Below are 14,214 nucleotides of genomic sequence, written 5' to 3'. Positions count from 1 at the left end.
CTGGAGTGAGATCAAGAATTAGGCCCAAGACTGTAGCGCTATATAATTTCTACTTCTACAACAGAAATGCCTTGGCACTATACAATCCAGTAGAAGTGGTATGAGCCATTTCATAAACAATGGCTTTTCAGTTAAGGAATGGCTACATTTTTTTGAGACGAGCTTTTCAGATTAAAGGTGCTATATAAATACAAAGTATTAGTAACTAATATTCTGATTATATTCAGCAATGGCCTGATCATGTTAGCTAATTGATTACTAACTCTGGAAAACATCTAAACAAAAAATGCAGCATTCCAAAAGACCAAAATGGATGCCTTTCTGCTGAATGCAGGTCTTTCACAACATACCATCAAACAGCCAGCAACCTCATGGCAATGATTTAGAAAGTGTTGCCAACCTTTTAGCTTGCCACTGCACTCACCATCACACAGAGAGAGACCAACTAGGAATGAGACAATTCTCTCTGTGACTCATGGCTCAATATGAGCTTGATCCTGCTAAGTGCTGAGTGTCTCATGTCTCCAGGAAGGTGCTGAGCACTCTCCACTCCCATTGACTTCAATGGGAATTAAGACCACTAAGCACCGCACAGGTTCAAACTTCATATGGGTAAAAGAAACCCCCCCGGGCATCTAAGTGTACAGTTAGGAATCGGCACATCAAGCATCCAAAATCTATTTATTCACAAAATCACAGAAATCAGAGATGGAAAAGAGCTGTTAGATCATCCAGTCTGTCTTCCTGCAAATGCAGGATTAGATATTCTTTAGTGCCATGCACACCCATTGCATGGGCACAGACTTGGAGTGCCTTAAACAAGCGAAACAATCACACAGTATATTGCCAAAATTCCTCAGGCACATTGTTTACTCACATCCTTATAACAAACATTGTGAGCTTTTCTCAACATATTTAACTTTGTGTAGTAAGGACTTTGAAGTTTTCTTTTAGTATTGCCTTTTCTGATTTAACCTATGACATGCGTTAGCCCTTGCAGTGAACCCAGTCTTCCATGATAAATTGCCGTCAAAAGTGTTAGGATGTGCATGACTGAGAATGAATGTTGTTTTCCTGAGAGGGTGACCTGCCTGCTGTTTTCTTTATCTCCCAGTTTCAATTCTGCCTTCATTCAGAAGCTTCTTGTGTGATCTACCAGCTTTTCACTGATTCCACTACCACAAGAACCTTCTCTGCCACCAATAAGGGCACATGGCATTTGGGGTAAAATAAGATTAGAAACCCAAGCAAACAATTCTCTGCAAGTCCTTTCTGAGAGAGAGGGAGGTTAATCCTACCTCTAAGCAGATCAGACCATCAGTTACAGCTCACTGAAAACACATAACCTATGACCTTTTCTGGTTTAAACCCTAGTGTAATATTTCCTCTTGACAGAGACACACAGTATTTTAAATGACAAAAAGAAATGCCTCATATCCTAAAGTCATCATGCCTTCGACTCCTACGTACCTCTGGCCTTCCCAGTGAGATCTCTAACAAGACTCCCCAAGATATGACAGATCATTTCTGACTTTAGATACCACAGGACACCCATTTTAACTCCTGATAGCACGCATACCATGACACACGTAAATAGATATACAGAAATAATAAGTAAACACAATTTATTTTTTGCTTCCAAAAAGTTCAGGCACTTTCAGGTTGACTCAGCCATAACTAGGTGGCAAGTTTCTCACTGAAAGCCAACGCATAGTTGTTTCAGAGCAATTCCAACGCTGGCTCTGTTTTTTGGAAACACTCCCACATACATGTTTGACTCTGAAAACTGAAATGTGAACTAGTTTTACTCATAATATTGAACAAGCAATGAATACATTTTGTAAACAGCTTGGGAGGATTTTCTATAAATGATTATTCTTTTCCTTTTCGGCACTGAAAAAAATCTTCACTCTGACACTGCAGGAGTGGATTGAGTTCTGATTGTATGTTGTTAAATAACATACAATCTTTACAGCTTACTGTAAACAGGCTGTCTGCTAAATTGCAATTTAATGAACAATGTGATGTTTGAAATGCTTTATGTTTTTGTTCAAATTATTTTTTCACGTAGATATTAAATGAACAGCTTCTCTGCAAGAATATTAAATTTCTCAAAAATGCTACATACAAAAAAACTTACTGTGTACATTTTCATCACTAGCATAACATTATTGATGCCCAGTGTTACACTTACATTTTGTTTTTCCATTCTACTCACAGCTTCTGAATACTGGGAGCAAATACAAAACTTGTGTGTTAGTCTGATAACTTCTCCCAACAACTTTTCTGCTTCACTACCCAAATTTTCAATGCCCACAGTTTGTTCAAGGTCATAAGCCCTTCCTGGATTAATTAAGCTTCTCAGTGAAAAAAAAAGGCCTACTAGATTACTGATGTGGTCAAATACCTTTATTTAACATACACAGTAGACATGATCAGATTGAAATTCAGTCCAGCATAAGATTTAAGGTCAGATCTAAAGGAAACAAACAACAACAAAATCTATTGGAAATCCTTTGTTATTGCCTGGCTCATTAAGAATAAAAGACATATGTTTGAAGGTGTCTCTGGAGTGGGCAGGGAGGAGAAGCAAATTCCAGTGTATTAACAGACAGCATGGAAACCCAATCTAATCTAGTTTAGCAAATTTCTGGCCTGGAAATGAATGTCAGGCAAAATTCAATCCATTTGGATGATGGGGTCAGGAACAGAATGATGGAAGACAGCCCAAGACTTCTAATTGTGATTATCTGACTTGTAATTACCACTGATCAAAGGCAAAATGGGAAACTGGACTCCTACCAACATAAACATGAACTATACAAGAATTTCAATCAGGTGATATTCATTTTACTTTAGACTCAACTTTTTTGAGACTAAGGTAAAACTTATCAGTATGAAAACTGAAATCCAACAGACCATCTGCTCTGGCTAGCAAACAATCAGGAAAAGTGTTAACCATTTTGTCAAAATGCATCAGTCTAATAAATACTTTGAAACAATCGAATCCACATGATATTAAATGTATGGCAATATGTGCCATCACTTGTGGATCAACAACCCAAACAATGTTATTAAGAAAACTTTCAAGATCAGGATTAGTGTTTGATCCATCAGTTAAGATAATTTGTTTCATAAGAAATGTGTAGTAAGCTCTAAGGCCAGAGATCCCTCTTTATAGAAAATCCAGTAATTGTCAAATTCACAGAATAATTATGGCAGAGGATATTGCACCTTTATTATAAACATGGGGACAGAAATCATGTTAATACAGAAGACCAAGAAAGAAATCAACAAAGATTTAGGTGATCTTTCCTTTTTGAGGTTCCTTTAAAAATTTACATATAACTTTATGATATTTCTTATTTTATCTAGCAAACTATGTAAAAATCTTAATGTCTAGTTATTGTTATTTTAAGACATAAACGTAATTATCACAAAAGTTTCCGTCCCACTCACCTTAAAGATCTTCCTTTTAAGTTCAGTTCATATAGACTGTGGCCTTGCATACTATTTATGAATAATAAAACGCAGTGCCCAAAGTGCTATTACTTCTAATTAAAACTACTTTCCTTTTTCAAAGAGCTCTGACACTGACTAAGTCAAGTCATGTAAGGACATGTTGCAGTTCTACATGACACAGAGTTCTGCGATGTGTTAGAATCTAATTCATGGTTATATATGAAAAAAATGTAAATAATATTTTCTTTTAAATCAGACATACACTATAGGTGCTGAAAGCAGATTGCTTGCTTCTTCCTAAGTTCCTGATTCAAATGTCTTGAATTGGATAGAGTTCAAGCATACACTTAAGCACATGCATGGTCCTAACAAACAAGCCAGAATATTACAGGTACACACCACTTCAGCAGTGGGATACTTAAAGCATCTGTAGTACTTAAGAGTATATAACATTTCAGCACTGAATCAGTACTACTAAATTCTGCTCCTAGTAGTATTAAGAGCAAAAATAATTTGCTTAACTGTGTGGTATAGTATCTTGAAATAGTTAGGATGGGCCGATAATAAGCAGCAGTGAAGTATTTGTCTGTGTTGGCATCATCTAAATTCTAACAAAATATCAGAAAAATATTCCCTTATATCGGAACTAATCATAACAATGCTTTCACAATTTGCTAACAATCATTAAAATTCTACATATCACAGCCCTTTATATTAACTTGGGTGTGAGTTGTTTGGTTGTTAGAATAATTATATATCTTCAGTTTATGAATACATAAAATGAAGGGTTTTACAGCATCTCAAAGATTCTATTGCAAACCACAGGGTTGTCTTTATTTGAGTCATTGTCCAGAGCTTGGAGACCTCACAAGAACCTTTTTAAAGCATCTATTTATTGGTCTTCCACATTGTTACAAAACAAAGCTAAACTCTGCCCCAACTTCACACACCATTATGACATGGATCATTGACTTTAGGTCTTCCTTGTAGGCTCCCTTCCTGGCCCATTCACTCATGAAAGGTTTATTGCTCACTAGTTACTGATGTGCATCTCCTGGAAGCTGCAGGGCAAAATGAGAGTCCTATGAGGACCATCTACCTTGTCAGAAAGTCGTGGGACAAACATTTGTTCCAAAAAGGAATTCAATACCAGCTACTGTGCAGGTCTAGCACGTAATAAACCAAATTAGATAATTAGAACCCCCTTAAAAAAAGCATTTCACACCACTAGGCACAATAAAGGGTCTCAAGAGTGGTCAAAGATAAGCTCAGAGATACCATGACGTCTATTTATTGCAATCTTAGTAACTATTTCCTTGTCTTATTTTAAAGGTTTTTGTTCTACATAGGCTGCTGGTTTAATAACCTACAAACCGAATACAGCCTCAGCAATTGTCCTAAACCAATTTAAGAGCTTCCTTTGCTTTGTTGATATGTCTGTCTTAACAACATTAGGACTGGTCATGGTATTCATATCAATGAACTGCAGTAGCGTAATCTCTGATTTTTAATGTATATAACGATGACTAATAGTCACTGGGAAGAACAAAAGAGAATACACTTGAAAAACCACATCCAAGTTGTACTTTGATCAGCGTTTACTGTCAAATCATATACTACAGTGAGGCACTCAAAAAACTCTAAAATAGAGAGATTGAAAGAATCACTTACCGGGTCACATTTGATAACTTGTGATAGGAAATGTGTGAGACTTTGATAGGAGAGGAAAGTGTTAGTGTCTCCCAGGTGAAGGCCTTGCACGGCTGCTACCACACTCCCAGCTGCGATCATGGAAGGTGGGTTTGAAATAAACTTAACATCTGTTTAAAGAAAGAAGTGGGAAAAAAAGAGAATTGATTTCTTTAGGATGAGCTTGCTTGTGTCACTCCTAAGAGTTAGACCTGATTGCCAGATAATAAGTCTTAAGAGGCTGTAGGATTGCAAACATAAAGACTCCTCCTAATGTAATTTAACAATATCGGCAATTAACGGGCCCGATCCCACAAGCACTTATGCACATGAATAACTTTACCTGAGTGAGAAACCCTTTTTTAGAGAAAGGCCTGAAAGGCTAATCATTCCTTTGAAGGATTTTGAGGATATTAGAGCCCTAATCCTGCAAACACTTATAAATATACTTTACTCCTGTGAGTAGTCCCATTTAAATCAACGTGATTATTCACATGAGTAAAGCTATTCACATTTGAAAGCATTTGCAAGATCAGGTGCATTATGTGATGTAAGCAGTCTCTGAATCATATACCCTTTAAAACATAAACCTTTACAATTATGTTAGAAAGAGAGAAATGTATAACTTTAATATAAAAAAAAAGCAAAAACAAAAGCGATTAAGACCACTTAAACCTGTCAGTAGGTGAATATTCTATATTTAAATTAAGGTTTCATCTTCAAAATGCTTTGTCTCAACCTAGTCTCTTGTCAGTGGCTGCCATCCATCCTGGCAACAGGGATTTAATGTAAATGTGGCATAACTAAGTGACGGGGGTCCCAAGAATTGGCGGACAATCAGTTACATTCTGATGTGACACCATGCTGACAAGAGGCTGGGCCCCCTTCCAGACTGCATTGCTGTAGGTCTCTCTACAAAGCCACTCCCATGATTCTTTGAGGGGCCTATCTCTGCCATTAGAATGTTATTTCCCCCCCCCCTTTTTTTTTTTAATAAGGGCAAATAATGTGGAATAATCCACATTTTAATGCTAAGGCTCTTTCTGCTATACAGGAATGTGTTTGATTTTTGATTCATGGCAAAATGAACCCTGGACCAAGTATTAGGAGGAAAAGAAATAAGTGGTACTAGTAAATGTCTAACTTTTTAGGGGAGAAAAAGGAAATGATATCTTATATACGATAACTTGAGATACATTCCTTCCCCTATTATCAAATATACAACTTTTCCTTTGCTGCATAAACATAAAACCACCTGTCAACCCTTGAATTAAATCAAAGACATGAAAAACTTAAGCGGGAGGGAATGGGGGCTCTATGAAACAGTTTAAATATTAAATCATTTATCTCTTTATGATTTAATATCTTTTGTATAAAGGCTTTAACAGTATAAGCATCAGGACTCTCTGTATATACTAAAAAGAAAAGGAGTACTTGTGGCACCTGGTTAGTCTCTAAGGATGCTCAAATAAATTGGTTAGTCTCTAAGGATGCTCAAATAAATTGGTTAGTCTCTAAGGTGCCACAAGTACTCCTTTTCTTTTTGCGAATACAGACTAACACGGCTGTTACTCTGAAATCTGTATACACTAAACACCTATTGTTGTAGGTATTATAGGTACAGTTTGGGGTTTATATCTCTGCCACTCCATCTGTACCCTGACCCATCCCATACTCACCTTCCAAAGGGAAATTTACCCCAAGCTCTATGAAATTGAAAGTGCCTTCAGAACTAAATTGATGTGATTAAGTATAAAAGGGTTTTTTATGTGCTATGTTGCCAGCTAAACTCATGTCACATCTTGACATATCTGAAATAGGTCTAACTTATCTCTTCCCTCCCCCACCTCTCCCCAACTCTTTCCCAAAAGATTTCTAAATAGATTCAGTTTGACCATTGCCAATAAATGCATCCCAGAGATAGTATCTAATCTGTTCACTCAAACAAATCACTGGTATGTTTTCTTAGGTACACTTAAAATGAGAGGCTTCTGTTGGTTTAAACAGGTCTGAAGATTTGATTCACCAAACTTTAGTTGTATACACATACACAGTCACAGTGAATTATCTCCAGTGTTTATTAGTTTCTGCATAATTATCATCCCAAAAAATGGCCAAAATTGTGTACGTTTAATGAGCCCATTCAGACAGTAGTAAGTTTGGGATTCCTGTTTGCTTTTTTCTTTTAAAGGGGGCAATACACAAAAACATGAATTCACAGTCACACCCTTAGTATGTCCAAGGTGGAAAAGTAATAATGCAGTTTAAATGACCAGTTTATGTCTGTCCCCATAACCACTCCAGACAAGCAGCATGGACTGTCTTTTTGTTGCAACTCAACAAGGAATTATTTGTGGCAGAGGCCACTAATTTCAGCATATTAATCAGGGGGCCCCTCTGGCCTGTAATTGGATGCCCCCAAGTGAAGAGTGTGGCATCATTGTCAGCCTCCATCGCCTCATCTTGCGCTATTGAGCGCTCAGGAACAAGGGGGCTTCGGTGAGATGAATTAGACCTGACACAGCCACAATGGGGAAGGGGGCCCCATCAATTGAAGCACACATCCCCAGTAGCCTATCTGAGACTTCATCCAAAAAGAATAAACAACTTCAGCGTTGTTAAAAAGAGAGAGAGGGAGAATGAGAGAGAGAGAGAGAGAGAGAGAGAGAGAGAGAGGAGGGGGAGGAGAGAGAAGAATGCCAGCCACCCTGAAGGGAGGACAAAGCAGGCATCTAGGCGCTGCAGCGCTTTAAAAAAAATTCCTAACAAGGCGAGTCACCCCTTTTCCTTTTTAAATGGAGCAGCAATTCTATCCGTCTGGAGAGCTGGGGGCTATGAATGAAAATCTTTTCATTGAGGCAAATCAAAACTGTGAACATAAATCACTTGCTGCAAGATGCAACAGGTTCCAACTGGTCACATACCTTGAGTCTCCCAATTTTATAAAGGCCAGAGAATAGAAGAATTGTAGCAAAGTTGTTTCAAAGGGAAGTCTTTTTTCTCTCTCTCTCCACCAGGGAGGAGGAAAGAGAGGAGAGAAGAACAATAATAATAACATAAAGGGGCCTGGTATGTTTAGATAACCAGAGGGCCACAATGAAACGCTGAAGCGCCCAATATTTGTTCCTTTTCATTGTTTTGCTTGTATAGAGCTGGAGTTTTAACTTAACTCCAGTCTTAACTGGGGCCAAAAAAGGCCTGTTTCCTTCTGAGTTATCCCTGCCTTACTTGGCCACGCCAAAGCCCCATTTATTAAGGTCAATTATATGTTAACTTCGAACAACCCCTGGTAATTTTTTCTTTCCTTCTCTAACCTACCACAGCAAAAAGTTGGTGAAAATATATTTAAAAAACAAAACAAATCCCCTTCTATTAGGCAGGCAACTGAGGATGGAGCATAAAGGGAATTCCAGTCAACATCACCTTTCTATGTAATCTTTTCTATCAGAAGCAAATACTCATACACATCTTCAAACTCTCCCCTGCCTTCACCTTGTATTTCAAGTAGTGCTCACACAATGGCACTGGAGTCAATTTCCCAGTGGCTTCCATGGGCTCTGGATCAGGCTCACAAGGTATTCAGGGAAGTACAACCGGTTTGCAATCCACCTAGATTAGGGCTGGCCAGAAAAAAATATAACACACCAAAAAGTGAAGGTCAGATGCTGCTGACGCCACGTGTTCTTTATCTTGTCTGGGCATCACTAGCCAACAAGGGAGTCATCCGAAGAGAGACAAAAAAATCTTGGCATCCAAAAATGAAATAAAAATCCAAAGCTGATCAAACAGCTCTGTTCAACACTCCTTACTCAGGTAATATTCCCAGTGACTTCAATGGAGCGCTGAATAAGTCCCATAATCTTGATGACCTCCATGCTATTTTAAAAAGCTAAGTAAAATTCTCTGTACATGGGTCACATTCGCTGATCCATTTTCCAGCTACCCATGTGGTGAGGAGCATACTGTTAAATATAGACTCTGGATGTGCTTTCTAAAAGAACCATAACAACACTGACAGTAGATCAAAGTACTGGACTCCTAGCAAGGCTTCAACCTTTGAACTACTCTTGTTTTCATCACTATCACTGCCAGCACAACCACCTAGATTAAACATCCCCATATCCAAAGGGGAGACTGGATAGCTATAAAGAAACACCATATACAACTAATCTCTTAGGTGGCTTCAGACCAGGCAATCACACATTCGAATTCACTACAATCTCAATGTTCTGCTTGAATCTCTGTCTAGGAAAACACATTTGATCCACAAATGTTTCAAACCCTTTAAAAGCTGTTTGGAGAGGTTCTATTACTCACATATTAGGAGCAATGTGCTGAGTCAGTCAAACTTGTGAGCTGCCTGCCATTCTGTACTTAGGCCTATGATAAAGGCAAGACTGAAACCTACCAATAATGTATATATTTATCTTCAGAGATTCTGTGGCTATATCTCCAGGCCAGACACTTCAGTGACAGTGACTATGTGAGACCAATAAATTATTTTTATTTTTTTAATGCTTATTATTTTTCTTGGATCTTTTGACCACATCCATCCCTGGTGTAACACCACTGAACACCAATGTACATCAGAGATTAATTTGCCCTTTGGCTTTAAATACACCCTAAGCTTTCAAGTACAGAGAGATGGGGGGGAGGGGTAGCTGCATTAGTCTGTATCCACAAAAAACAACGGAGGAGTCCAGCTACAACCAACAGAGACCTTTTCTTCAGACTGAACGACTCAATGTCATGCAGGCATGACCTCTCCTTTCACTTAACTATTATTGGATATGAATATTCATATTTATAAAGGTATATTACTAATTTCAAGTGAGTTTTTTATTAGTATCAACACGATCCTTGACATTCATCTTTATGTGACGCTACAGGCTTCCCTTCAAAGGAGCATTTGCTTTGGCTGCCTTTGTTTCCTTATTCTTTTGCCACATTTGGGTTTCTCATGCCACAATTGAAAGGAATCACGTGAAGTGGATTTTAAGAAAAACTGATCAATCCTTTGAAAATCACCTTTGTCCTGCCTGCCCCGACACTCTTTCCCATGAGAACAGTGGTATCTGGAGGAGATCATAAAGGCAGTGTTGCTCTTCTGATCTCTTGCTCCCCATCTTACTCTTGTTATGGTTCAATGGATAAAATGCATGACCGCCTGCACACCATTTGTGCACGTGGAGTTTCCGGGAATTAGCACACACACACACACACACACACAATGCCCTTGAAACCAAAGATCAAGCCTCTGCAAACCTGGCCCAGGGAACAGTCAGTGTCTCTGGCTCCTCTGCAGTCCGCCCCTGCACATGCCTCCAGCAAAGCACGTGGCCAGCTGGGTGTGGACGGCAGACTTAGCCCTGTGCCAGAAAAGTGTCTGTGCCATGTGCCCCTTCTGCAATCCACCATCTACTAGCATGGGAAAAGGGGAAACTTGAATGAGGGAGATTTTACAACAAGCCAGTGAAACGCACCCATATACAGAACTAACTACATGCAAATTCTTCCTCCTAACTCTTTCAAAACTGCCTTAAAATGAATCCACAATGAGGGAGTCTGCTTCCAGGCCAGAGATTCTTTGGCAGGCCTTCATAGGCCCAGATATACACTGGAGAAGGATCTGGCCATTCTTTGAGATAGGTTTATTTAATCACTTTCCATGAAGAGTTTTACATATTTACTTCATGTTAAACTCAGAAGAGAGGCATCTTCTCAGAAACTTACCTTCTGAAAAGTAATCCACCTTCTGCAAACAACAGGGGACAACACTCAGTGCTTAAATTATCTGCACTGAGTTCTGTGAACTTGAGTATGGTAACTCTACGGAAAGTCTTAGGAATTGGGGATAAGGGTGGGTGTGCATGTTGGGTATGGGGAACAACACGCCATTTTAGTGTGCAGGGCATACCTGTTGCGCACAGAGCCACAAAAGTCTGGGCATGTTTACGGATGATTTGCTTGGTGTCCTCCGCCACAGGCATTTTAGTAAGGAAATGTTCAATGAAATCATGAGGGGTCATTGCGGCCAGATTCCATTTCAGCTTATTCACCAGAAACAGCTCCATTTGCTACAAAAACAAAAAGGAGGAAAGGGGGAAAAGAAGGAAAACAGTTAGAAGCTCTGCTTATAAACAGCTTTGAAATGTAGCAATTGCTTCTGAAGCAGTTAAGGTGAATTTCATCAGTTTTTACTGTATTCTGGAATCTTAATGCATGGGCTTCTTTTTGAGGCACTGACTTCTGCATGATTGGAGACTGATGACTAAAACACTACACTTCCTCACCAGTGGTGCTGTGATGGTGTGAAGGAGGATTACTAGCAGAGGCGTACCAAGGTGAGGGTGCCTTTATGCATGAAACTACTGCAAGACTGTCCTCACCCACAGGCCTGAAATGCAGCACTCCGTTCACCAGTCAAGTTGCTGAACTGCACACTAGGAACGCAAGAGGGCGCCAGCCACCCACTTTTTACCCCTTGTCCTGTGTTTTCTCTGAGGGTGAGGTAATAATGAGTATCTTAGGGATTTTTTCATTCGAATAATCTACTGCATCATGTAGTCTGCAATCGCACAGAGTCTGCACGAGCCCAACTTTCGCTGGCTAAGAAGCGCGTGGAACCCCCTGACGCCAGCTTACTGGAGCGGAGGGGGCGGGGGGCAGAGACAGCCGTGTAAGTTACATCTGTTGCTCCCATGTGCCGTAATGGAGTTAGCCTGGGAGCTGGAGGTGAACGGCCAATAATTCTAGGGGGTGAATCGCGCATAATTACTCAGTGTGAAGTAGGGGGTCACACTGGGCAGATCTGAAGAAGGAGCCTCGCGATTTTCTCTGTCGGGGTTGATTTTTATTTATTTTCCTCTCTCCTGATCGTGCTTTTCCAGATGAAGTAAACACGAAATTACCAGTAATTCGTCGGGTCTAATGGAGTTGTCGGTGTAAATGCTCAGTTTTTCTGCGGTTAGAGGAATCGTTTCCTTCATTTTTGAAGCCACAAACATGCAGGTAGCTCCCAGAAGTTGCAATCGGTTTTTCTTGAGGGGTTCAAACGACAAAAATCTGTCCAAATAATTCATAGCCAAGGGGAAAACTTCCTCTTCACATTTCTGCTCCTCGCAAACCTGGAAAAGGAGAGAGCTCGTTGAAACGAATAATAATGATAGCAACTAGTCATGCCTCCTCCCCCCGACCAAAGCTTGAAGGGCACGGCAGAGAATAGGGGTGACGGGGGGAGAAATAAATTTCCCCCAAAAGAGTGGGGAAAAGACTTAAAAGAAACTGAAAGAGAAAGTCGCAAACGGAGAAAGTAGGGAAATGTGGCGTTAGCAATCCACAGCCGAGCTCTGGCCAAAAGGGGAAATCTGGATTCTCACAGATCGGCAGCCGCTTTGAAAAAGGCAAATAAATTGCAAAATGATGCGGGGACAGAGCTGGGATCCCAGGGTTTTGTTCTTATTTGCCTGGGTGCTGCAGATTCTCTGCTTTGCTCGAGACACAAAGGTGGCGTCCGGAGCAGCAGCAGCACCAGCCCCATTTCCCCAGACGTCATCTTTTCAAAAAATATTTAAAAATATTTAAAAAATCAGCCGAAGCTCCAAAAAGGGCTGAAAACGACCCGGCGGGGGTCCTTTACCGATCCCCGGGCTGATGGGGCACCTGGGGGCGTCCAGGGAGATACCCCGAAATCAAACTCACAAGGTCCCCCTCACCCTCTTCAGAAAAGCAACGTGCGACATTTCGAAGAGCAAGGGCAACGTGCTGTGCTTTCAAAAATTAATTAAAAATAGATCGCAGGCGCCCAGGGCTTCGGAAAAGGCATGAAAATGTAGCCCCGGCTCCCTAGCTCCAGCTGGAAATGCCCTGACACATGTCCTGCCAGGGGAGTGGGGCATTTGAACTCGATTTTGCCATGCGACCTTGCCGAAAGTTTCTGCAACACAAGCATGTCTTTGAGGGGTGACCACAGCTCGCTCTCTGCTCTGAACAAAGAAACTTTCACCCTGCATTTCCCCAAGAAATGACAGAGCCCAACAGCCGATCCTCCTGTCCACAGCCCCAGCAGGGACCCCCGTTTCTGGAGCACCCCCGGCCCCCTTTGGCTTGCTCCTGGGGACTTGCTAATTTTCTAATTATTAATAAACACTTTTGCTTTGCAATAAAAGAACAAAGATGGCGCATAATACTGGCACGGGCAGCACTTGCATACGTGTACATGGATATTAATTTAAAATAAAATCCCAATAAAATAACTGGCGAGGTTTAACTGCAGCCCTAAGACAAGAGTGGGGCGTCGGGGTGCCTGGGAAGTTGCTGTGCTCATCTGGGATCCCAGAGAAGGACTCTTAAGGGGGCTTTTTCCAAGTGGGGCTTTCAAACTTTGTTTTCTCTGGCACTGAGTTCATTCTAAAAGGTTCAAGGGAGACCCCCAGAATTTATTTTCTTTAGAGATGGGGGTGTGGGATTTGCTTTCCCTCTATCGAAGACACCTCATTGTTAACAAGTAAATAAAAGATAAGGGGATAAAAGGCATCACACTCTTGACTGTCAATATATATCTGTAGCAATATGTCCTATGCTGAAGGAGGGGGTGTTTTTTGGGGGTGGGGGGGAGCTGGGGCTGGAATGGGGGAGTTATTCAGGGTTTATTCAGGGTTTATTCATTAATGCAGAAGCTTGCAAAGAAATCTCTGAAACATACAAACCTCCAGCATCCAAGTGGCAACTATTTTCCTCATATATGGCAAGATTTCCTTCTGCACGCACTTGAAGTAGGACACAGAGGGCGAGCAGGTCTCCTCTGCCTTCAGCATTGTCTGCAGAACCCTGTCATTTAGTAGGTTGGCATCTAGATAGGCTCTTCTGATGGTTTCCACTTCACAACACAGCAGCTGATGTTCCATGTCTGTCTCCTTCTTCTAAAGTCAGTTTTCTAAAGGACTGAGTCAGTCTCTCTCTCGCTCGCTTGCTCTCTCGCTCTCTCTCTCTCTCTCTCTCTCTCTCTCTCTCTTCCCCTTCCAGGAGTCCCTTGGATGCTGCTTGCTGCTACTGCCGCTACAG

At 40.7% G+C, this 14,214-nt stretch overlaps 1 protein-coding gene across 2 annotated transcripts in view; it reads right to left on the bottom strand.

Moving 5' to 3' along the window:
• CCND1 (cyclin D1) overlaps positions 1 to 14,214 on the bottom strand; it is an 18,197-nt gene extending 3,983 nt beyond the window's left edge. Inside the window, exons 1-5 of one of the 2 annotated variants that reach the window (XM_073347868.1) lie at positions 13,860 to 14,214; positions 12,063 to 12,278; positions 11,069 to 11,228; positions 5,134 to 5,282; positions 2,397 to 2,476 (exon numbers count right to left, since the gene is read on the bottom strand). In XM_073347868.1, the coding sequence (XP_073203969.1) occupies positions 2,471 to 2,476; positions 5,134 to 5,282; positions 11,069 to 11,228; positions 12,063 to 12,278; positions 13,860 to 14,057 (729 nt within the window). In that variant the 5' untranslated portion in view covers positions 14,058 to 14,214 and the 3' untranslated portion in view covers positions 2,397 to 2,470. Of the gene's footprint in view, positions 1 to 2,396; positions 2,477 to 5,133; positions 5,283 to 11,068; positions 11,229 to 12,062; positions 12,279 to 13,859 lie in introns of those variants that run through there. The other variant, XM_073347867.1, reaches the window with a different exon arrangement.

This window comes from Lepidochelys kempii, chromosome 6 (assembly GCF_965140265.1).
Source record: "Lepidochelys kempii isolate rLepKem1 chromosome 6, rLepKem1.hap2, whole genome shotgun sequence".
Classification (NCBI taxonomy): Eukaryota; Metazoa; Chordata; order Testudines; family Cheloniidae; genus Lepidochelys; species Lepidochelys kempii.
Note: the sequence above shows the minus strand (reverse complement) of the source record. Positions and strands in the feature narration are given on the sequence as shown.